The sequence below is a fragment of the Augochlora pura genome, chromosome 4 (assembly GCF_028453695.1).
Source record: "Augochlora pura isolate Apur16 chromosome 4, APUR_v2.2.1, whole genome shotgun sequence".
In the NCBI taxonomy this organism is placed as follows: domain Eukaryota; kingdom Metazoa; phylum Arthropoda; class Insecta; order Hymenoptera; family Halictidae; genus Augochlora; species Augochlora pura.
Genome location: NC_135775.1, coordinates 4853938 through 4880669, shown reverse-complemented (window position 1 = coordinate 4880669; position 26732 = coordinate 4853938). Strand labels below are relative to the sequence as shown.

The following is a 26732-nucleotide window of genomic DNA, read 5'->3' as shown; positions in this document are numbered from 1 at the left end:
TGCCATTTTAATGCGAAATATATCCGGTGCTCCCTCTCTATCCATTCGGATCCACGCGGAACGAGAGACGGCCGCGGTTGTTGCGCATGCAAAATTCGCTCGGTACGCGGGGAATTAGTTTACTTCGATTCCACGTCGATAAAAACATCGACTTTCAATTTCGATTGCCTCCGCGCATGTTTTCGCGTGGCCGACCGCGGCCTGCCCCCTCTCCCGAGCACCGTTTCATAATCGATAACACGGGGGGCCGGGGATTCATAAAAACAAACGGCTCACGTTTTTCGCGTGTTCACTTTTTAGCGAGCGATTTATGGCCAAGATCCGATACGGTCGGATCCCGCGGACTCGATACGGCGCGCTGAAATTCCTTTCCTCGAAAACGAAGGCGCGTTCCACAAAAAAAAAAGAATTTTATCCCGCCGATAACCCCCCTCCGCGCGCGGCGTACATGAATATTCATTCGTTTCCAGATTGCACCGGCAATAATAAATCGCTTCGAAGAGCAATTTTGATATCGTCCGAACATCGCGATGATAGCGCATCAAAAATTATTTTCACGAAAGACTAAACCCCCTCCCGATTCGACGGCGAGCGTGTTGCGCCGCGCGAACGGATATTCGCGGCGAGTTATTTAAAATCGGGCACGCCCGCCGGTATTCGATGGTCACGTTACAACGGGGTGTTCCCGTTGAAAAATGATCTTATTCACTTTTATCCGGCGGCCATCGATTGCCGGGCTCTGACTTGTCCAGATAAATTAGCGTGCGGAATGAGAAATATGCGACCTACATGGAAGCAAGGCCGTAGATGGATAATAAGATATCATGGAATTTTTCGTCGGCGAAAGAGCCGGCCGAAATGTACGAAACTTGCTGGGAAGAAATGCCGTGGATGTGACATTACCATTATCTCGAGAATTGCGAATTTAATAAGATTATACACGTTTTTTGTGACTATGTTGTGCATGTCGTTTTTAAAAAAGAATTTAAAATAAAGCATGATGAAGAAATTCATCGAGTTTTAACTTTAGAGAACGTTGGAGAAACTCATCGACATTATGCATTTTTATAGTAAAAGAACTGATCGTTTAAATGTAAATGAAAATGTCTCTTTTATTGCTTATTTAACAAATGACTGTTCTATACTTATTTAAAAGCAATTTAGATTTTATTAAAATTAAAAAAGAAAGAAATATATTAAATGAGAAACTAACGAATATTTTTGTCAGACACCTTAGAATTAGGAAATAAAATCTGACAAAAATTGCAAAATTGATAAAAAGGTAATTACATAGTTTTTATCTGATTTTTTGGAGTAATCCAATACTTGTTACAACTACTGAATACTAAATACTAAACACAAACACGTCGGAATAATTAATGACTAACCATAATGGCTGCGACCCCAACTAAATGGAAATCAGAAATAGCATGTTCCAGATCGTAAAAGTGATCACGGCGAAAGACTTCGTGAATGTTCACGTTACAACGGGGATGAATGGGGTCGTGATCACCGCTAGGTCAAAGGTAAGCGAGCATGCCATGTTATCCGGAACCGCCAGGTACGGAAGGCAATAAAATGCCGGGCTGCCTCCCCCGGAAAACGCTGATTGGGCGATGGGCGTCGCGGAAAGAATATAAAAAGTGCTCTTTTCGCGAAAAAAAAAGAAAAGAAAGAAAGACCGGATTGACTTCGGTTAGCCGAGCCATCAAACCCCTGCGTTCGAAGCTTACGACGAGCTCCCGGAAGTTTCTGGGCTGACTCATGTCAAGAGCAACATTGATAGCTTTCGAACTCGCGGGAACAGCTATTACAATTTTGTCACGAGCTGACAGGAATTTGTAATTAACGCGGGAATATTCAACGTTATATTTGTGAACTTCGACTCACAAAGGGACGGGGACGAAACTTATTTAAAATATTCTTCACCGTGGACCGTGCGTTGCTTGAATATAAATTATTCTTTAATGCTATTTCAGCTTGATGAAATTTTACTCACAAAAATTACAATCGAATTATAATATAAATTAGCCTTTGATTTCGCTCTGCTTTATTCTTTCGTGATTATTCACATTGTTCTTCGCTGTCCTTTTAATTGTGGAATATTCCGTACAATATTTCAGTCGTTCCGAGGACGAGGTAAAAATTGTTACAGAATGAAGGAAATATTGTATAACCAGCAATTTGAATAATTAGTAAATGGTATATTAATATATAATAATAATACTTAGTAAGTGGTATATTCATATGTAATAGTAATACGTATTACTATTACTATAATAGTAATACTTCGTAAATGTTAAATTAATATATAATAATAATACTTAGTAAATGGCATATTAATGTATAATAATAATAATAATTAATAAATGGTATATACTGGAATAACTAGTGAATGGTCGCGACGTTTCTTCGTTAACAAGGTTTTCTGGGATCAGAAGAACCGCTTCTTCGATTTAATGGTCTTTTATTTGACGAGACTAAACAGTAGTACCTAACAGGAGTACTTAATTGTTTCCGGGCGATTTTGAACCTTTGTGGAAATTCTGTTCTGTTCTTGGCATCGGTCAATACGATCATTAGCTGAAGTTCAACAGTTTCCAGGAGAAATTCGAACTACCAATTCTACCACCTGTACACGGTAGTTCCTGAATGGTCACTCGACCGAGCACCGACCGTGTCTAACAAAGTTTAACTTCGAATTTAAGTATCTTTTATTTCGGAATCAATAGCTTCTCACGATTGGAAATCGAACGTGTCTCTAGAAAAGTATAATCGCTACGGTTCCAACAGGAATTGATTTCAGTACAGTTTTCGCTCTTTGCTATGCAAAATCACAGCGGCGCGAGTATTGTTTTCCTCATTGATAGAAATATTGAGTGGTATTGTTTATTAACCCTTTATTGACCGGTCATTCGGCCGTAAACATATTTATATTTTTATAACGTTAGCAGCAAATGATATTTATTTTATTCATCGCGAAAGGCAGCTTAGGTTTGAAAAATTATATAATAATACCTCAATAATAGCTAGCAAATTATTGATTGCCGTGATAATCGATTCGCAGGCTTCTGGTCGGGTAAAGTTGGTAAATTGTTAATACATATATCGTTTACCGATCAAATTTTTTGATAAGATAATTTAGAGTTAATTTATACTAATTTTATAATTTCTATCACTCATCGCTGTCACTCGAGTTAACTTATTCAATAATGTATTTGCAATAATTAGCGTTCCGTCGATTAATATTTCATCATTGAAATTGACAGACAGCTCTCAGAATTTTAAACAGAATCTTAACCGTCGCTCGAAACGCCATTACACATGCAAAATTTCAGTCGATCGGACTCGGCGGTCATCCCGCAAAATTAATCTTCCTTCACATTGTCCTGAAAATTGGACCTTCGAAAGCTGCTTTCCGCCGTAACGAACTCAAGGAAGTCTACAAGCACCCGTGCAGTTCCCCGGTCGTTCCCTAGCATAACCGTGTCTCACATGGGCATGAGCGTGCAAGGGGGTTGACGCCGGTATAAAAATTCCGAGACCTCGTAAAGCCTCGACTATTATTGTATAATCGTGGCTAGAGTGTCGTCGCTAGGCGAGCCCCGTATACACCGAGCGACGCTCCGTATACATAACACGCGATGTACATATATCGCGAGCGATCATTATACCGTCCGCAGAAGGCAGTCAATTTCCCTTTAGCGGCAGTGGGTACTGTCAAAGAATTGTCTGGCTTCACCTGAATGACTTCCGCCATGCATCCGAGCACAGTTCGTCCCCATTGTCGATGCAGCTCTCAAGGACACAGGCTCGGCGGCACGGAGATTATCATTTTGTACGTGTCTCTGGTAATATTGTGGATGCGGCCGATCGTCCCGTCTGGTGAGAATGGAGAAAACGAAGGGGAGAGAGCACGAGAGAGAGAAAGAAAGAAAGAGAGAGAGAGAGGGAGACGTAGACCAAGAAGAACAAGAAAGGAAAAGAGAGAGACGGGGGTCCGAGGTGTACAAGGTAGGATTCGAAGGCTCGATTCACTATCGAGCTTTTACGAGCGATCCGTGATCGGAAAGGAGAGGCAATCGCCTCGTTCCTTCAAAGAGGAATCGCTACCGAGGCTGTGGCGTCGTTAAGTTGACGCTCAACGAGAGTACGAGATGGTGGGAACAAAACTTGATGTTCTACCCTCTATTCCGCCAGCCTCTTCTTCCACGCGTTCCCTCATTTTCTTTTGTTGCGTCACTGCCTCCCGGGTCCTTTCAATCTGCGGCAATTACGGTGACGGCGCCGCGTCATACGGCAGAACTATCGGCCTTAATAACACCGTCCAATTAATTATCAATCGTTACCTAAAAGAACCGTTCGCGCACCATCCGGAATTAAAACCCCGCCGCGGGATGATTGACTCGCGAGCTGGCGAAAAATGCTGTGGAAGATATAAATTTAATTTGGATAATCAAAGTTTTAGTCATAGACTTTTTCTCAATTTTAATTAAAGAAGCTAAACAATTCTATAGATTGTTCTAAACTTAGGTTACTCTGTTGGTAAAATACAAAGTGAATGAAATTATAAGAAAATAGAAATGAAAGAAATTTAATTGAGTAGTTAAACATTAATTTTAATAAAAATTCTTACAGTCAATTTGCAGGCTCTTTATTTGTCTCAAGCTTAGCGAGCACGAGTTCATCTCTGAATAATCGGTCCCCGAGCAGCATCTCGCTGGCTCGAGGAACAGCTCGAGCCAGTCCCGATGTCCTTAATTTTATTTCGTCGCGTTCGCGAGAGCGTGCAGCACGCAGTCGGGGCGCAACAAATTGGAAAAACTCGAAGGCCGGTCTTTATGGATTTCTTAAGGACCCGTGAGCGACAGAGGCGAGCGGATGCTCAGCGAGCCGCGATCCGCAAGAATGACTTATTGGAACGTAAAATAGGCGTTGGCCTGTGTAATTAGAGTGGGGCCTTCGCCCCGAAGATTCGGAATCACGGATCCGCGGAAATATACCGGGTCGAGATCAGGTCCTCGATTCGTCGCGAATACACCCGCGTGCTTAGTTTCCAACTAATTCGTCGTCCGCATTGAAAACTAACAGTGCGTGCTAATGGATCAGCTCTTGCCGAGAGAGAGAGAGAGAGAGAGAGAGAGAGAGAGAGAGAGAGAGAGAGAGCCGGGGGCGTGCGCGCGCGTTGACTCTGAAGGGGACCTAGGACTGTATTTCGCTGGAACGGGGGCTGGTAATTATCGGTAAGTCGGTTAAGAGAGTCGCGGAGCATGGTCGTGACGAGATGATAAAATGAAAGACGCGAGTTTCGGTCGTTTAATGAGACTAAGTGACGGGGCTACGCCGCCGCCGCGCGCGCCAACATTTTGTTTTGTCCGGAGCATCGTTTCAATGAAGCTGCGCCTACATTCAGCTGGACAAAAGCGGCGAAAATCTGTCGATAGAACAGCATCCAACGATCATATACGTTTCAGGCGCAGGATGGTTGACGCACCTACAATTACCAATTTGGAACTAACACTACGCGGTCCAAACCTTTTTCAATGTTCCTATAACATTTTAAAATTTCTATAACACACTGCAACTCTAAATATTTTCACTTCGATCGATTTTTAGTCGCAATGCGGTGCTCTATTGTTGCGTTCTCTCCATAATCTAGCAAATTATGCATTGCAATTTTCAAACGTTATTTTACGCACCGAAGTGAAGCTTTTATGAGCAGAATGTTCATTGTTAATTTATATTCCTACGTGTACTGCTCCCGACTTATTCGAATTAATATTTGGACAGCTTTTAAATCGGAGTAAATTTTTTAACAGCTGCCGGAATTAATTATGTTTTTTCAGATGCTCGACTAATTTGCTTGGCAATATTTGTAAAAATTTTTGTGGAAAACTGCAACCGGTTGGTGGAAAAGAAAAAAATCGGGGACGCGTGTGTTTTAACATTTTTATCTGAGCTTTTAACGAGAATTTAAACAATATATTTTGCAGGTTTCTGTGACTCGTATGTGGATTGAAAATATCATCGAAACGAGTTGGAATTCCACAAAATATATTATCTAAATTGTCGTCTCAAGTTTACATAAAAATGTAATAAGACGCGAATGTTGTGTTCTCTTTATCATTACAAGTAATAGCAAAATTAAGAAGAGAAAACTTGAATTTGAAAAAATTATTCTATTTTAAGAGATGCTTCAATATGAGTGCCAGTCATTATAATGCAAATAGATCAAATTTTACGCAATGAGAATTACGCACCAACGTACAGAATAAAATAAAATGGATTAAAACGAGGTTTTAATCAACCGGACGTGTTCAACGACGAAATTATAAACATCGGTACTGTTAAGTGGACGATTTGCATGTCGGAAGGAACATGATTTCGCAACCGAGCCCTTACAGCATAATCCGAGCGCTTTACATTTTGTTACACAAACGGCGGTTGATTAGTTTCCCCGTGATCGCCGTGAACGCGGTTTTTCACCGCGGAACTAGCTGGTAATGGCGATTCTGTTTAACAAAGAGGCACGATAATATCGAATATCGTCGGCAAGAAGCGCAAGAGCAAAAACATGTAACCACGTAAAGGATGCTACTAAAGTAATTCGATAGCCTTTCTTTCTGGCTGGCACGCGGGCTAGTCAAGTTTTTGCTAGGCTCACGTTTAACAGCTTCGATTGAGTGTTATTCGCGAATATGGGTTCTTCAGGGAAGACGCACACACAAAAAAAGGGTAGCAGGGTTGCGATACTTACTGGCCACGTGCATGTAACCAAAAACGCTTAAAGTATTAAACGACGGCGAATCACCGGAGACCTCGCAACGGTACCTGCCGGTGTGATTTGGCTGCACGTCCTTTAAAACTACTCGATGGGCGTCGCTCTGATTCTTCTGGAATGCGAATAAAACACAGTGTTAACGCTGATTGAGAAAATTAGATCTCCGAACCGTCTTGCTCGGAGATCCTCCGGGGCGCGCTCGTTACACCGCGCAGAAATTCCAGCGATCGACGCGCGACCGTAGGAATAATCTCTGCGGAGTTCGAGTTCGTTAAAAGATCTACGAAGGGGTGCACCTCGATGATTTTATTCCAGGCATTTGATTCTAATTTGCCGTGATTGCCGGACTGCCGATACAAACTCGCGAGAGGAATTTATGATTAATGTATTTCTTTTCAGATCCCCGGGCCATTTTTATCACGCGTAACGATCTAATAATAACGCGGTATCGTTATTAAAGTGCACGCTTCACGATTGCGCGTGTAACTGAAATACACAAGCGAAATATAAGACACAATGGAAGCAGTAATTAATCGATTGAAATTACTGAATCCGTGATTATTGTTCTTCGCGATGGAACCAAGGAAATTTTGTTTAAATCTGCAGTCCATTATCAACGGTACGAAGATTCTAGGGGGGGGGGGGGGATATAATTAAGAGAGTAATTCTCGTGCCAAAAATGTTTTCGTAATCAAGGTAGAGACCCCGGCGCACGGAGAGAAATTCCAGCAACAGGAGCATACTTTTCCGTAGCGTTCTCGACGCAATTTCAGTTAATTTAGCATCCATGATTGCTGCATGGCACGAGCAACAGCGGGCAAACCAGAGCGCGCCGTGTATTGCAAATCGATTGCACTTACGCGTCCGCTTTGACATCCTCGCGCATTTACTCCTTTGCCGAGACACAATACTTCATGGCAATAATTAATTACGAGTGTCGATTACAGCGTACGAGTCGCACAATGCATTCCGACATAGTTTACGGTATCCGCGGTGTCTCGATACGATGCGACACACGTAATTGAAATTCGACTCGACAGTTGTTTCCGATGTTGTTCTCATGCTTTTTTTTAGGGGTTTTCTTTTCGGACGCGATAGGATCATTTCTCCCGGTTCGCGGACAGACGTTTTCATTATCGCGGCAAATGTAAAAAATACATTCGCGTTGGCCACGCATTGTTGACTTTCGAACGCAATTAAAACCGTAGAAATATGTACGTACATGTTACACGTGTATAATTGTATATGTTCGCCGATCAGCTTTTTTCGCCAGAAAAAATTGTTCCGTTCGATTCCGTTCATTACAAGAATTTGGTGAATTTTTTAATACCGCGCCGATCGGTAACGAACGAGATTAATTCAATCAACGCAAAGTTTGTAATATTCCATGCTACACGAAGCTTTCGAAGAGGAATTTAATGCGAAAAGCGGTGTAGCTCGTAAGGAATGCGTTAAACAATGTTGCGTCTCTCTTAGCGAACCTTGAAGGTAGCAGAGTCCTTTTCGAGTCAGAAATCGAAATACGTTCCATTAAATGCAGAACACGGTTTCACACCCCTTTCACATTAAAAGACGCGCGCACGCGTTCGTTGCGCAGATTTACACGACGCGCGCGCAGAGATTCCCGATTTTTCGAGATCGTATCATGAGACGCGGTAGCGTCTCGCGCCAAGTAGTTGAGTTAGCGCGCGCGACGCTGCCAAGGATAACTATCTTTGACTAGAACGGCCGAAAATTTCAACCGCGATTTATTCTTTTCAACCGCATTGTATTTAATTTTAACGATTTTAAACCAGCTCTTGACCGAGCTGGAAATAGCCGGGGATAACAGCGAGATGTAAAAAAGAAAAAGAAAAACGCGTCGCGCAGTCCGACCGCCGCCGTTTTCGAATTCTCGGCCGCGGTTTAACGGCTCCGCATTCCGCATTTCGCGGACGTGTCGAGCGAGAAATTGTGTCCCAGGATCTCACCGTATTTCTTTCCCGTAGCCGCGTAAACGTCCGTCGCGATTTATCGGGCCGGTAACGCGCTCGCTCGCGCGCGCGCGCGCGGTCCGTCAGTAAAATCTAATTGGAAAGGTATTACGCGCATGAGAGAGGTCCGTTCGATCGGCGCACGCGTGCACGCGGAATCCGCGGCGAATCGAAGTCTTTAACACGTTGTCGACCCGGCCGCGGGCCGCGCATTCGAACTGCGAATTTTCTGACGCTCTCTCTCTCTCTCTCTTTTCTTTTTTTTTCCTCCACCCCTTTGGCGCGCGTCAGCCGGTGCTCCAGGTAACACGCAAACAGCGCCCGCCGCGCTCTTCTTTGTAGATGGATCCAATCGATATAGCCACGGTCAGCTGCGACACGCTGTAATTTGTAACGGCGAATTTGCTCGGAACACAGCGGCCCCCAAAAATATTTGAACTACGGATTTCGAAAAATTGCCGACCTTTGAGCCGCCGCAGAATCCCGTGGAAAGGAATGGCGCGACTGCGAGCCCTCCAACTAGTTTCGAAGCTCGGAGTGTCTTTCTCTCGCGCAACGGAGTACTTCGCAAACTAACCCGGAATTGATTTAAACAATCTTGAAACAGTGCATATCTTTGTTTTTATTTTATTTGCTTACGACAGTCGAGATTGTCTTTTTAATTTCGTTGGCTCAGGATGAGAGGAACTTATATGAATCCATAACGCAAGAAAATTTTTATTAATGTACAAGAGTATATATTTAAACATATAATATCAGAAAACATTTATGAATTTATCATTTCATTGCCAAGCGCTTTGCTTCTCACGTAAATGAACAAAATGTATTTTCTCAGCTTCTGATTTCGATCATTTCAGTACTGCATCGACTAATTTTTTAAAAAATATTTCCGCATGGAATTAACGGTAACCATATTTTCTATTAAAAATTAAAACGTCTATTAACTGATTAGAAAACTTTTATTCACGAGTCAATCTATTCGAGCCACGAATTAAAGCCTCCCCTTCACGGTGACAGGTTAAAGTCCGATATGCCAGTTTGCTCGGTCGTTTTATCAAACATCGAATCTGAATTTTGCAATAATAATCGAAACAACGCGCGTTTCAATCCCGGGTTTCCGGCACCGGTTCGCAAAGTGATCGACGAACTTAATACGATAGTGGAAGCCGTCGCGTCGTTAATAAGCATCCGTCGTATTAATCAGGATTTCTTCCAGGCCGCGTGGTCGCGGAAGCGACACGTATCGCGCGATTGGCGATGTTTGCGCCGCGCTTTTAGCAAATTAGAATGCGTGCCCCGATCGGAAATTGCAACGTTCGACCGTGCATCGACGGAATTCGGACGTCAGCCGTGTCGTTTTATTTTTTCTCTCGTCAATCCGCGACGGAAGATATCGATCGCTCTTTTATTATTTCTTCTTATCGTATCGCCGCGATTCATGCGCCGTGCACGCGTGTCCGCGAGCATGAGACACGCGCCGCATTATCGACAATTGCGTTTACGTAACTCGCTGGATCTATAAATCGTAATAAAATACATCCACCGACGAGAGAGAGAGAGAGAGAGAGAGAGAGAGAGAGAGAGAGAGAGAGAGAGAACATTCGCCCAACGGCTTGGGTAGCACAAGCACAGCTTGTCTCGTCTGACGAAAATGTGATTGAAAAATAAATAATGCGAATGTTTTCCGAATACGAAAAATACCCGGTTTTTTGTTGCGACGAAAAGAAGTGTTCCAAAATGGGGCTCGCCCGTAAATCATCCCCGCGCACTTCGATGTGTGGTTGACGTAAACGCGGGAGATTTATTGCCATGAATATTTCGCGCGAGCTCCTGAAATATACGTGACGTCCAAATTTGTTTTAATAGTTCGGTCCGCGTGAAGAGCAGAAATTATTACATAGGCGTGGACGATATATGCGTGTGTGTATATATGTATATATATTTTTTTACGGACGTCGGATCACCGTAGAAACGGTGTCAACTGTGTTATTTAACGAATGGCCAAGGAGCGGAGGCGAGCGAACGATATTCGCGAAATATTGCCGCGGCGCCGATTATTTACGAGCCGAAGATTTCCCGCGGAATATTTTATTTCCCGCGAAATATTTTATTTCGCCCCGGAGAAACCGTCGCGCCGCGGCCGATTAACCGCGGTTTTAATCAATGTTCAAGGAGCGGGACAAAAGAATTTCATTATTTCTCGAAACATCGAAACGCGAACGCCCGATTCCGGTATTCGCTTTGTTCGCGGGCAATTAATTTACTCGCTGGCAAAGAAGCCCCGGTGGCGGGGCAACGCCGCCGCGCGGACGCTTACCGCGTTCGTTTCCATCTTTAATTACTTAAAAGTCACGCCGGCACATATTTTGCCCGGCTACGGGGCTATATAATAAAGCGCGGGCGTGAATGGCACTAACAAACTTACCCCACGCCCGGGCGAAACTTGGGGAAATATAATCCGAGGGACTCGCTTCTGTTCTCTCGCCGGCTTCCCGACGATTTCACGTCAGGCGCGAATGTAAAACGTGATTCGCAAAGGATCGCCTCGCAACTTTTAATAAGTAGGGAAACTCCGGGGACATTTCCGTCGCGAAATAACCGGCTGACAATTCTCTGAGAAACGTGCGCCGGCTTATTGCCGGCGCAATTCTCGAAAATGTTTTTCTCCGGGCGGCCTTCAATTGTCGGCTTCAATGTATCGGGCCAAATGAGGCGAACTACAATGGGCCGCCCCATGAATTCTAAAAAATCTACGCGACGTAAAAATTGTCGCATTTTTATTCGGCGAAGGGTTCGCGAAAAAAATGAACACCCCGATCTAAATTAATGTAAATGAAACGAACTCGACACTAAACCGACCGAGCCCTAAAAATATCTTAGCTATTTTACGACGGCGAGAGGTCTGAATTTATTTAAAATTCTCGCCATTTGTATTACTATATAATTTAAGTTATTAAATTAGATTGGTAATTAAATTTAAAAATTAATTTCGAGAATGAAAACGGGACCTACAAAATGTAAGACGATTGAAAGGGTATTCAGTATTATGGATCTTAATTTTGCAACGTTTATTTCATTTAATAAATTACTAGAAAATTGATTAGACAATCAAAGTGTTAAAATGAAAAAATTGAAACTTTAGTGTTACAACCTGTCTGTCGATATACGATATGGTAAGATAATAATTGTTTCAAGTACGTGGAAAATGAACAATTGAATAATGAAATTTGACTAATACTCTACTAGCAGAAACTATACTACGGGACGCAGTGCGATATTTCGGGTAATATTAGTCGCTGTACTTACAACAACTTTGCCGCCCAGATCTCCGAAAACGGCGATCGGCGGCATCTCTTTCAGGATGTAACGAAAAAATTCCGAGCCCTTGTACCATTTCACCGTGTACAAAGTGTCCGACCCTAGATCGTATCTGCAGCTCATATTGACGGTCGTGCCAGCTGCTACAGCCAATGGAATATCGATGGACACATTGCTAAGTCCACGGACGCCTGTAAAAATAAAAATCGCGTTATTTTTCTCTCTGTTTCATCGCAGTCAGCTGCTATAAAAGTTGAAACGTAGACAAATGGCAATTGAGAAGCTGTCCGACAGACGGTCCACGCTATTCGAGGGTTAATACGGTGTACGTACAATTATTTGAATACTCAGGAAGTAGGAATTGAGATTATTGCCGGGAGAGAGTCGGCAGTGGCCGGCATTGAATATGTTAATACGCACCCTGAATGGGCGAGAAACGAGCTTTCTTCAAACTGCAATCATGACCTTCTTCTTTCAACCGGGGATAAGTGGCGAGTACTTATCCTATGATAACTTAAACGGACAAGTGCTTAAGAAACTTTCTGCGTAAGCTTGGCAACGTCAGCGTTAACGTTAGCCGCCCTTGGGGATTACCATCGCCGGAAGAAAATTGTGCGGTATGACAGGAAAAGTTTCGGCATTGGCGTCGACTTTTTAATACGTATCTCTCCGGAGAATCGCGTCGTTTACTGGCTTGCCTCTCACAAAAAGATGTAAATTCGTCTACCTCCGATCTACCCGAGCCGCATCCAAAGGCACCGTCGCGGTCGGTACACGTTCTCGTGCAACTTATTTTTAAACAAGATATTTATCGCTGTACGTTACTAATTTTATTTATACATAGCAGCAATAACGTTTAGAGATATTCTACTTATTTGTTTGATTTATTATTTTCAATATTATTTTCAAATTAAAGAATTTTTAGGAGGTGAACGAATTGCTTCTCAGTGTCAATATTATTTAATAAATTATATTAAAAATTATATTAAGTAGTAATGCTGAAGGGGTTGTGTAAAGTATACAGAGTTTTAAGTACGAATTATCTATTTCGTCTAATACAATTGTAAGAATCCTAAATAATGATTAAATTGTTATTATTACTAATATTATTACGGTATTAATATTATCAACATTATTACTAATGTAATATTACCAATATTATGAAATTATTAATATTAGAAAATTACCGACACGACCAAATTACAAATTATTACCAGATTTCCGAAGAAACGTATTGCCTTTCGCCGGCAACATTGACAAATGAATAGAACCGGTTGAATTCGTTGACAAATGAACCGGCTAAGTATATTCGATAGAAGATACAGGTTCCGGCGCGTTGCGGACTGCAGATTCTGGATAATGTATCGAACGGTGGCACTTCTTCGGAGCGATAGTCACGCTTCTACGGCGTGGTGTACTTATTGTTGGACTTCCAAGGAAGATGAATATGCAATGTATATACGCGCGCGACGATGTTTGTGCGCTAACGATAGACGACGTGGTGAATACCTAGTTCAGTTATCGCGGACGGCCTCTCGCAAGTTTGTTCCCCGCGTGGACGTTTCGGCTTAAGACGGGAAAAATCTGTTGGAAGTTAAACGATCGCCCCGTCGCGGTTTCTAGCCGGATCATCGCGCGTCCCGTACGTGAGTGGAACTCGTTACGGCGGACTAACACCACAATTTTCTCATTAATTAACAGCCTTCTTTTTTCCCTCTCTCTCTCTCTCTCTCTCTCTCTCTCTCTCGATGATAAGTGCCGCGGTAATTACTTATAAGATGATACATGGCAAGCTTTCGCGGTAATAACGTAATTAATCTTTATACTTCACCGACGCGGATTCGAACCTGTTCCTCTGTACCTAAATATTACAGCGTGCCGGCTATTTTCCGCGTGGAAAAACAACGATGCAAATTGCGCAGTTGGTTAGGCGCGGACGTTCGCGATGTAAAACTAAATTTTTCATGAGATTATATGTCATTGTTACTAAAGGGGCTCGAGTCGCGTATATAGTTCTGTGCGAGAGCTATAGTTGCCTATGATGGTGATTTATTACCGACGCTAAATCTACCACTCTGGGCGAGATGACCGGTCTCGCAGTATTTAGTTTTAAATCGTTGATATCAACAGGGCTCTCTTACTGTTAGGAAACGATCGAATTAATTCTTTAATTCGAGCTTACATTTTTTAAAAAGTCGCGAGAAATGAAAATTTAATAGTTTAATATAAGATGTATTTCTCATTCTTGTAATTCTTCTTTTGACATCTCTTTTAATGTATTTATTGTTCGATACTTTATATAGTTAATTTTAGCACGAATGCATAAAACCTGCAGTCTAGTTTTCGTGTTAAAATAACCTTAATTAATATCATACAACCAGGTTGAATTGCCAAAGGAAATTAATTTCTTCAGACTATTCCATTATGCTGATGTTAAAAATACTGTATTAGGTTCTGGGCTCGCCCATTCTTTTTGCGAATGCTGCGAAGATAATGATACGGTAATTCGACAGAAAAATAGTGATTGAATTTCTGAAATGCCAAGAAATATAGCAACCCGGCAAATGCCTGGAATTACAGCCTGATAATTTGCAGATGGGCCGGAAAGGTTTTAAAAATCAAGGCGACCGTATAATCGCGTCGAACTTGTACATTGGTCTCGTTGGACTATAATCAATTGTTCGGCGGAGGAATCGGTGGGCGCGCACGCAACACACGCACACACAGTTGTTCAACGTATCGTTCCCGGTGAGATTTAAATAGCAGGTGCCTTGCTAATCACCTTGCTAATCCTTAATTACTGCCCGGGCACGATTGTTATTCGCATCGCGGTCGGCGGAACACGTATCTTCCGTTTTTGGAAGGCGAAACCCCTCTCCCCCCCCCGCCGCCTCCCCTTCATAAATAACAGTAGCCCCCGACAATGGCGTCGCATAAACTCCCTAGCTATACATCAGCCCTCTTGCCCTTAAATTATCGCCCGGGATAATAGAGCGAGCGCGGCCGAATCCCCGAAATCATTTTTCTTCGGCCGCGTTCTTCGTCAAATTGCACGGGCAAAACGTTAAACACAGACCGTCGCGGATTAGCCGGGCGGCCTATTCTGTTATTTAGGGTGCCGGGATCCCCCGTGAAGCTGAAGCCTCTATTATACGATCACGGCGAATCCCATGGACGATTGGATTCGCGCGTAATGTTTCAGAATTCCTTAGGCGGGACGGGCGGTGTTTACGCGACCCGCGCCGGCGCGCCGTGCGCCGATGTTCGACGATGCCGAAAATCGTGTTCGGCCCGTGCGCCGGATCCTTTTCGACCGAATCCCGCGGAATTTATTGTAATTCGATCAACCGAGTTAATTACTTCCAACAAACGTTGGCGAGGTACCCGTATAAAACGAACGGTAGCATGGGATGGCCAATTACTGTGCCTTGTTGGCGAAACTTCGCGAGTTTTCAATGCGAACGCCGAATACGTGGCCGTGTTTAATTGACATTTGTTAAGAATTTAAGACAATGAAGGGGCTGTTGTGGCGAATATGGACGGGTTTCGAGTAACGGGTTCAAAAGATATGAAATAACTATTCATCTGGGTAACAATGGGGAAATTGTTGATAATTCCTTTTCTGGTTGCGGCTATTTTTCTTAAATACATTGTAGTATAAGCAACACTTAATAAGTAATATTGTTTGATAATGAAATATTTAAAAATATTAAAGGATCGATTTATACCGATCGAGTGGTCTTTTAAACTTCATTGTAAGAATTACAAAAAGCTGTCGCGATTTCAGTGTGAAAAAATTGATATAATATATTCAGTATTTTTAAAACTACCATCTCTCATATATTTAAGATTCGCAAATAAATAATTAATTGAATTTAAATAAGAAAGTTTAATACGCTTTATTCCATGGGTATAAAATTAATTATGCTTGAAAAAGAGGCACATTAATTGACTTCCTTAAAACATTAAAGCGGAAACTAACTACGCGACGAAATATAGTTAATACCGCGGTTGAAACAAGATCGAACACATCCTAACGAAATATGATTTTTAATCCCGAGCACCGCGGAAGAAATTCCTATAAATGTTAAGAGAGCACATTCTCGAGCGTAATCGAATTAAAATTCGCCCCGATCCTCGCAGCGGCGGCCGCGCTGTAAAATTCTGCTGTTATTTAAGCCGAGCCCGGTGTTTAATCAAGCAATTTCTAATTCCGTTACCCCGTCCGGCGTCCCCGTTTTTTAATTCTATAAAATCCTATCCTTTATTATGCGTAGAATAAGTTCCATTGTAAAAAAGCAGGGGAAGGTTTCGCGGGGGCAGGCGGGCCGGGCCGAAGAAGATTTTTCGCGCGGGCTTTAAGTAAACGACGGCCGGCCGTAGAATCCTTAATCAGGCCTTAATTACTTATATATTTCAGGGCTCAATAGTCTGGGCCCCCCCGCGGTAAAAAGTCTTCCGAGCATTATGCATATCCTTGGCAAGATCCCCTACGGCAGCGAAAACGGAAAAGCCAAAGGCGTAAAGAGCTTGTACTTTGAAATGAGATCCCTTTCTTCTTTTCCAGAACTCAACTATATGAAACCTCATCCCTGATGCACCGTCGGTTGTGGAGGCGCTTTTATTGTTTCGTGAAAGATGAGGAGAAAAAAAAGGAGAGAGAGAGAGAGAGAGGTGGAGGAGGAGACCGCCGCGGCGCGGCGTCTCTGAAAATATTTGTTGCGAAAAGGGGGAAGTAGGAGAAACACGGTTGCGATCTATGGCCTGTTTGAGGATCAAAAGCCCGCGGACCGACCAACTATTTTTTTATTAAACTTATTCAAAGAGCCGCGGCATCGTTTTTTCCTTCTGGAAAGGCCTGCTTATTAACTCGGAATTAGTTGTAATTAGCTGAAAACCGTGCCGGACGTGGAAACGCGCGATTAACAACCCTTTCTTTTTCTCGCGCAGCGTTGCAAAAATTCGGAATTATTCGATTCAATGACTCGCGTTACGCTTCTTCCGATAGTTCTCGGTTAGACGCGCGCAATCTTCGCGTCCATTAACCCTTAATTAGTATTATTAGATCGGAATGACTGGGTATGTAGAAAATATTTTATTCGCGATTCCGAAGTTCCCGCGATGGTATGCTGAAACTGTCTCGAGCCGATAATTTTCATAAAGCGTGCTCCAAGAATTCCGTGCAAGAGTCCAGAAGAAATTCTAATTAAATCAGAACGACCATACATCTTGAAATATGCAACTGTCGGTATTCTTGTGGTTGTTGCCGCGTATCGTTTAAACTACTCCATTCCATCCCTTCTACTCCATACAATCCAACAGTTCGATTTGTAGATACATGCTTTGGAATAATGACGCGATGATTATCAATCAAGAGTTAATTGCAATTAACTCAAAGCGATCGCGAGTGTGGAAATATGCGACTGTCGCTATCTTTGCATTCGTTGTTACATAATCTATGCATTATGTGTATCGGTCATTTACATTGGATGCGATCCAAGAGTTCGAACTATAGATCATAGGCACATACTTTGGAATAATGATGCGATAATTATTGATAAAAAATTAATTGCAATTAACTCTATTTTACATTCAGATCATTCTATTTTTACAATAGATCATAGATCCCCTGGAATAACGAGTCGTTGCTTATTAAGCCCGAATTAATTCTAATTAGCACGGAAGGAGCTCGGACTTCATTTCCGCGGACGATGCAGCGAAATATTCGAGTTACAGTAACACGAACTAAATTTTCGTGTTCCACGGCGTAACTAACACGATCGCGACCACGCCGCCGCACGATTTCAATCGGCTATATATCATAGCGGCGTGCGGGTACCCGAAATCTCGGCTCCGGGCCGCAAGAAGTCGGTCGGAGAGAGAGAGAGAGAGCGAGAGAGAGGCTCCGCACCCGCGAAAGTATCTCCGCCACATACGATTGCTCTGGATCCCCGGAAACTTTTGGACAGCCCGAAACTTTTCGGCTGTTCCGAGACTCGATAGGGGATTGCGGCGGTCCCCGGGATCGGAGTTCCTACGGCGGAATTGTGGTAGATTCGAGAGGAAGAGTAATATTTGTGTAACGTATGGCATCGCATCATTTCATTGTTCCTGCTTTTTAGAAGCCGCTCGGAAATCCTGCATACTCAATCCTCTTCAACGGGCATTCGGGAATTTATTTCGCGACCAAAACCAGAGATTCCGCGGGTTCAAGTTTCCACCCTCCTCCTCCTCCATTGGAAATTTCGCCGCGTAGCAAACGGCGAATTAGAGGAGAGGAGTGCGCGTCGATTTTTATGGAAATTTTCACGTCGACTGCCACGACGATTTTTATAAAATTGATCTATGATAGCAATTACTTTGTTTAGCGTTTTTGCAATATGAGGATTGTAACGAAATTAGGAAAGAATAAAGTTAGGTATAGTTAGATATAGTTTCCTTTTTCGAGGGAAAAATCAACCCTTTTATCCAGAAATAGTTCCAGTAAAAGTTGATTTAAAATATAGTTTCAGTAAAAGTACTTTTCAGTCCATCTGTAAACATTTTTGGAAAGATAACTTTACGGATAACTTTTATTTTAACTGTTTTTGGCTTTTCTATAACATTTACTATTTATAAAAATTTACAACATAAAAATACGACACATTTCGCTTTTTACCAAAAAATAACGAAAAATCACAGTGCAAGTTTCAATAGATTAGTATAAAGAAGTATCTCCAATATTCACGATAACTTCAATCCGCTAACACATTATTCCAATAATATTAAAAACCGTTCAATTTATAACACGTTCGGCAAGAGCCGTGTCTTTAACTAACACGGTGCTTGACATAAGCGCACCTATAAAATAAACAACCAGCCACAAAGATTACTCCGTGAGAAGCATCGCCGACACTCGCGCGGTTCTTTAATGCCGAATTATGACAGTTTTAAATATCGACGATACTTGATAAGACGTAAACTTACTGTATAAACATTTTCAAGCTTGGCGAGGCCCGTGGAAACGGGCTAGCAGAACGAGAATCCGCATAAAGTCGCGGATCAGCCGAACGTACGATCGTAACGTGGATTTCGTAATCGAGCCCGGGGAAGCATATTAAATGACTGAAACCGAATAAATCGAACGGCGCATAGAAATATATAGTGCATAATCCGGTGGAGAAGCATTAATTCCGACAACCGGCATCGATTCACTTCGAGCGCCGGCTATAAGGCGGAACACGATCTTTTAATCCATCAGATGGAAGTGTTACGATCGAGCGGTATCGGTTACGTATCCGGCACGATTCCCGGCCATATTTAATTTCCAATGGAAATGGGGGAGAGAGAGAGTGAGAGAGAGAGAGAGAGAGAGGGATCCACGGGCCGCCGGGTTCGGTCTGGCTCGGTTAATATTGCAAGATTCAGAAGCGCTTGTTGAATCTTTAAAGTTTCGAGTCGGCGAACGACGACTACGACGACGACGGCCAGTAATCGGGAGGCAGAAAAAGGAATCCGGTTGCCGAAACCGATGGGAGCCCTTTCCGAATGGTCTCGGGAACTTTTCTACGGTTCCTCGTAAAAAGTTTTATAATAAAATGTACACGAGAACGCCAGGGGGAAGAGAGGCCATCTCCCGTATAACTATCCCTCCCCCGCGATGTCGTCTGCTCGCGTACGAGCGGCGAGCGTTCTTTAAATCGTGTCCATTTCCTCGATCATTTCGCGACTTAATGCCGCGTCGCGCGCGCGCGCGCCCGCGTCTCCACCGAAGAAAGTTCCGCGGGTCTTGCGGAACAGTTAGGTTCGCATTCCGCCCGGGTTTTCGAGCGTGTAACAATTTCCTTCGTTTTCTTCTGACACCGCGGTTTTCACACATTAACGGTTATTTTACTGGAAGTAGTACGGCGATCGCGAATCCTCGCGGCGGTCCCATTGAGACATTCTTGAGGCGATTAAAGCGAACTGCCGGTGTTCGGGCTGAGTGATAATGGCCCCCGTCGATCGAACTATTAACCCTTTGCGGTCGCGTTAAGTTTGTCCGTAAGCGTCGTGCTGCAAAGAATTCATTCTCGTAATACATAATGTGAAAGATTTCAAATCGAGAAATATCACTTTTATTACAATTTATTAACTTGTTTTTTAAGTTAAGTTATATGTAATAAAATAATATGTTTTAATTTTATGTATAAATGAGAGAAATAAAATTAATAAATAAATAGTTTTCACGACTGAGAGTAGATATACGACTGCAAAGGGTTCAATCTTTCAACGTCGAGTTGCAATAAAAAATGTAAAATAAGAATATTGTAGGTGAGTAAACATATTTTGAAGCTTTTTACACTGTTTTACAAATTTTCTTTGTTATATGAAGGTTGTTATATATAATATTAATGACTGCATTCTGTAATGACTAGTAACTCGAGAGAGGTTTTCAAACAACTTTTTAATACAGAATGCTTCAATTAAATAAATCTAATAGACGCTCGAAACAATTATTACGTTTGAACTACTTCGTTCTAACGATTTCTAGTTCTATTAGCGTTCATTATTTATATAGAATTAATAATATTTGTTTGCTATACCAATTAGCCAGTTGTTTCTCTCGTTATTAACTGATTTTTGTACACTTGCATCGCCGAGGGGAAGAATTAATCACAATCTGTACGATACGGCGAGATTAATTTACCGTATCGCTACCGCTAATGATTCTGGCGAGCTAACTTTTGTGTAGAATAAATGCTCCCCCGATATATAAATATTTTATTCCGCCATAACCATTATAATTCGACCGTTTATCATCGTTATCCGTTGTAATCGCGATCGCGATAATTACCAAAGAATCGGCCGGTTCTATTTTTAAACAGAGCCATTCGTTCAACTAAATTCCATTAAAATATATTTCTAATTCTTCTAATTATTTACGCTAAGAGTGTAACGCTCGTAAATCGCCGGCGTGAAATTATTTTTCGTGGAAATAGCGAAATACATTTACCGTCGTAGACGGAACAAAACATTTTTACGCGCGCGTCCCTGTTGTTACGTGGATAATTGCGCGAAATGATTAATAATGGAAATAATTCGTTAACTATGCTCCGCTCACTTGATGGCACCCCCCCCCCCCCCCCCCCCCCCCCCGCCACCTTTTTTTTTCCTCTCGCCCCTCTCTCTCTCTCTCTCCCGTCGTAATTCTCGTTAACCAACGCGTTTTAATTATGATAACTAAACACAAATTTCACTCCGGAAATGGTACTCACGAGCGTACAACGTAGCTGCTCTTACTTAGACATTGTATGCGCTAATTGTGCAGATTTATTTTCGCGTTGTGGATGCACGCGGTAAGTATGCGCGCGGGCTTCGCCGGCAGTAAATTCAACCGTGCCCGGTGCCATTGTTCTTCCATCTCTCCGAAGGAACTCCGTTGTCCCGAACCTGTAAGGCGCGTTAATTGTTCGTATCGCCAGTTTTCTGGAACCGGGCGCTTCGCGGAAACGCCCTCCGCCGCCGCCGTCGCAGTCGCGCGACGTACACCGAATAGAAAAATATGTAATCGATAAACACGCTCCGAGCTTAATATTCGCGCGCGCGAGAAAAGAGAGAAAAACCAACAACGGCAAAGCGAAAAGCTTGGATTCACCACCGAGCCCCCGGAATAAATCAACCGTGCGCTGAAAAATGCACGTTATGTTGCATAGGCCGGATTGAATCATCGCAAAGGGAATACGAACTCGTTTTACGGGAAATCTGTGAAAAGGCTTCTTCCGTATTCTCTGGACTCTGGAGACGTTCCCTCTTCTCCCCCGTTCTTTATCCTCGCTCTTCCATTCTGTTTTCCATTTATCAGGGAAAAAATTTGAATCACCCCGTGCCGAACCCGACATTCCTTTGCCCGACCCCCTTTAATGCACCTATCTGTTAATTTAAAACGCACAGCTGCCGGCGTTGCTCGTCCATCGTTTACGAAACGAAAACTTCAGCGTCGCGGCCCGGCCGTGTAACATCGCGTTGTTCGCGTCTTGTAAACTCTAAACTGTCGGCAAAAGGCTCGTTAACCAGCGAACTTTCTTCGTCGAACGAGTGTTTAACAATTTTCTTGTTTCCGTTACCGATTTTCCATGCTCGATCGATTTTAGCGAGGTTGATATAGGTTGCCGGTAAAATGGTGGCATTCTAATGGGATAATAACGCGGAAAATACGAGAATCGAGTAGTGAATTATAATCACGATATTAGAATTGCAAAGGAGATAATGGAGGGAAGATCCGCCGCGACGGGCAAGTATAAGAATTCAATTTACATATGCAGCACGACGTATTGATTTCGATGTTAAGCTTATTGTACCTTCCGACGATTTGCAACGCGGCCGCGGCGTTGAATTTAATTAAACTGGACGTTCGATCGCGTTCCCGTCATTCGTAATCAACATTAGAGCTCCGACATCTGCAATCCAATTGTAAGTAGCTTCCTCTGGATGTTATTTAAATGCTTATACGCTTGGTTACTGGCCGAGCCGGATAAATTCACCGTTCGAATGATCTCTGCTGCGCAGTGGTACCATTACCTTAAAAGTTAGCATACGAGTTTTAGGAAAATCTTAGAAATTTTTACGTGTTACCAAAAATGGAAAATTAGGTTATGTGAGGGTTATGTTAAAAAATGGAAAATCAGGTTATGTTAAGGTTATGTCAAAAATGAAAATCAGGTACTACGATGCAATTATTATTAATTAATATTATGTGGATACCAATAACTCAGATATTTAGCTAGAATAATATGATTGGGGTATAAAATTGAATTTTATAAATTTATAATTATTAATCTCAATTTTCAACGTTTCTTATTTTTAACCTGAAAGAATCATTCACGTATAATTTCTTCCACAATTACGTTAATTAACACAGCTTTGTTCCAAGCCTTAAGAAAGAAGATACACATCGTTGATAGAATAACACGACGTCGATTCGAAGATAGTGCATCGCGTCTCTATTTAGTAGATTACGTTCGAAAGCTGTATGACGTGTTTGACACGTTGTTATAGCGTAAAGGGTTAACTGAAACCTGATTCCAAGCAGGCTTAACTTCAGAAATACGCGCGGCATGTTTGCTCACGGTATGATTTACTCTGATCCAGGTGCGCATGTATGTATATAGGTGTGTGTGTGAATCTCGTAGGTGGGCTTCAGCGAAAATGCAAGGAGGTAGAGAACGCGGCACGAAGAACGCACCAGCTGAAATTTGTCGGTTCTCAGCCGCTGGGGTGCCGAGGGTATGAATTCGTCGATATATTGGCGTCGGTATCGTGAATTGCTCTCGAAGCTTCCGGTAACACGTTTGCCTTGCGGCATCGTAATCCTCGGGGAAGTTCATGCTGGTCACATAGAGCTGATACGGTTTCAGTTCCAAACTGGCGAGATTTCGAAAATCATGGTACCCGATGCTTTCTGATTTAATGAAACCACCGATCTCTCTCTCCCTCTCTTCTTTTTTTTTTCCTTCTTTCCTCGCGTTGACCCCTTTTCCTCGTTACCGTAGGGTCAGCGTATTTTCAAGCAGCACGCTATTTTCCCGCATTCCGGGCATACTTGCATTTGCACAAACCTCGGCCCGGCGACTGGCGGAGCTCTAGCTCCGAGAAAATAAATCGCCATAACTCAGGATTATACAAATACCTTTGGTGGCGAAAGAGATCGTGCGGCTAATAGTGGAGGTAGTGGTATGACAATAATATTCCAATAGTGACATGATATAACATATAGTATTATAATAATATATAATATAATATAATGATATATAATATAACATAAGAATATATAATATAACATAACAGTATATAATATAACACAGTAACGTATAATATAACATAATAACATATAATATAACATAAAAGCATATAATAATAATATCATAATGTTATAATGAAAAATATTAGGTAATTAAAAATAAAATGCATATATTATTCTATAATTTTACTGTCAAACTTACTGTGCATTTCATATTTAACAATACAGTAAAATATATTAGTAGCTTGTTTCTATAAAGTTCGTACGATTTTATCCTCTAAATGGAAAATAAGACACTAGTCTGTTCATAATGAATAATCTATAATTAATGATCTATAATTAATGAAGTAAAACTTTGAAACTGACACATTATTCTTGCCTGAAAAATCTGTTTCATTAAAGGGGACATTTTATATCCGCAGTCAAGATCTGTTTCATTAAAGGGGACATTTTGTTCTTGCAATTAAAAACTGTTCCATTAAAGAGGACGTTTTATCCTTCCCTTAAAAATCTGTTTCGTTAAAGTGGACATTTTATTATTGCCTTACAAGTCTCTTTAATTAAAGTGGACATTTTATTATTGCCTTACAAGTATGTTGAATTAAATAATACACTATTATTTTAGTAAAAATCTTGTTCCTTCGAAGTATACAACATCATTGCAGTAAAAAAGTACTTCTTCAAAGAGGATATTTTATTCTCGCTTTAAAAATGATTTATTAGCAGTAACAATTCATCGACGAGAACACCGTCTTCGTCCAGCAAAAATCCGGCTCATCGAAGAACACTCTTTTGTTTCGGGACAATTAAAAACTCATCTCGAGGAATACAGGCGGCAGCGAACATCGTGCGTTGAATAGCTTCCGCGACACGAAGTATGTTATCCAAACAGCGTTTTCAATTCCTTTGCAGTCGAAATCGGCATTGTCCGGCCAAATTAAAAAGAGTGGCATTCATCCGTCGAACGGTTCTCTCCCCCCCCCCCCCCCCGGCCGTTCCTTTGTCACCCAGAAATGTTGGTGGACCTCCCGCATGCAAACGAGTCATTAGCTTAAAGGGAACGCGTGTTTAGCCGCGACGATTGGCACGTACAACATTGAGGTTTCAAACGAGTTTACGGGTTTCCGAAGCCGGGCCGGGCCGGGCCGGGCCGCGGCGAGGTGGGAGGGTGGGGAAGTCTGGTTCAACAACCACGGAGGTGGGAAGGAATCGTAGAAAACATGAGAATATGAGTTCATTGTTGGACTGCGGGAGACGGCAGGCGTGTAAGGGGGATTCCGCCTTATCCTCTCCACGCTGTCAGTATAATGTACAGCTATTGTTGCCGCACTTGCTTCCTCATAACGCCGTGCGTACATCAACGAGGATGCGCATGCCTCTTTTTACCGCGCATTCCTCCCTGCGTACACTGTCGCAAATAAAAGCACCGCGAGGCCGAATCGCTAATGCCTCCTTCTAGCCGGCGTGCCGGCAATATTTCCAGCAATATTGAATCTTATTTGATGATCACGGGCGGGGAACCTGCTTTCCGCATGTTTAACGCAACAAAAACAGCATCCGCGATTCAGCTTACGACGTATTTGCCGAGGCCCAGTGTAATTGTTCCCACGTGAGACGGGAGCGAAATTTAGACACGGAGTGGTCTCAGAAAATACTTAGGGTAGTCACTCGCATAGTCAGTTTCAAGAATATTATTCGAATCGAATGCTTCTTCGTTATTCCTCGAATTTTCACGGTGTATTTATTCACTTCTATCTGCAGAAATCCATCTAATAGATTAAATTACATTTATTTTATACCAGCATCAAATGCCAGGAAATGGACACGGTTTTACATCGAGCATATCTTATCATTAATCGGTTATGTAGTTAATGGAAGATGTATTATATAATATAATAGGATATTATAGTTGCTTTACGTCTTGCAACTCCTTTAGCTCCTCATTATTGCAATTGACTTTTATGTATTTATACAATTTATTATTCTCTATACTAACCTATTCTTATGTCTCTATCGCTATGATCACTCCGCACGCACTCATGCACACGCACGCTCGTTCATGCGCACACATTCTTGTTCTTCCACGCGTTCGTTCTCTCCTTTTTATCATCGTGTTGCAGCATCTTATTGCCGCTACTTTATACATTGTTATTCTCTTTTCTTGTTAAGCTTTTCTCTCGCCTCTTCGTTTTCTATCTAATACGAGACGTGAAGTGTGTGTGTGTGTGGCGCGAGCGCGTGCGAAAGGGTTATATACAGGCGGAGGTGTAAGAATTGGCTAGAGCATAGGATAGTAAATATTATAAATACATAAAAGTCAATCCTGGTAATGAAGAACCAGAGGAGATATAAATTGAAATATTAATTTATTGCTACGTTTCATCATTCGACGGGAATTTTCACTTTCAACTTTCACCTTTGCTCCTGTCCGTGACTTCGTAACGACTGCGCGCCGCGATTTCGCGTTTCTTTCGGCTATATATATATATATTTAATTTAAGCTTAATAACGCCGGCACCGAATTCCAGCTGCGTCCGCGCGACGCTTTCTGTCATCGTGATTTAATGTGCGGCAATAAACGTATCATTAATTAAGTAATAAATCCGGTTCATGCGAGAATTAAAAACTCCGCGGTGCCGGCCAAACGTTTATGTTTCCACGGGGCAGCGGGGCGGTTGGCGCGGAACGGCGGCGGTTACGTTTAAACGAGTCTTCAATTAACGAAGTACATAAATTTCGGTGCTGTAGAATAAATAGTATTTAACGCGGAATCCGCGATACGTAACGGTGCCGCGGAACGTTATGCGACCGGGTAATCACTATCTTGATGCAATTTGATTCGAACGGGCAGTTTAAAATGATCATTTCGAAGTTTCGTTGTTCCTTTTGCGCGATTCATCAA

General features: G+C 42.3%; 1 protein-coding gene across 1 annotated transcript in view; it reads right to left on the bottom strand.

Moving 5' to 3' along the window:
• LOC144468832 (uncharacterized) overlaps positions 1-26732 on the bottom strand; it is a 64370-nt gene that overhangs the window by 3833 nt on the left and 33805 nt on the right. The window contains exons 2-3 of the mRNA XM_078178588.1: positions 12061-12263; positions 6758-6893 (exon numbers count right to left, since the gene is read on the bottom strand). Coding sequence (XP_078034714.1) covers positions 6758-6893; positions 12061-12263 — 339 coding nt within the window. The remainder of the gene's footprint in view (positions 1-6757; positions 6894-12060; positions 12264-26732) is intronic.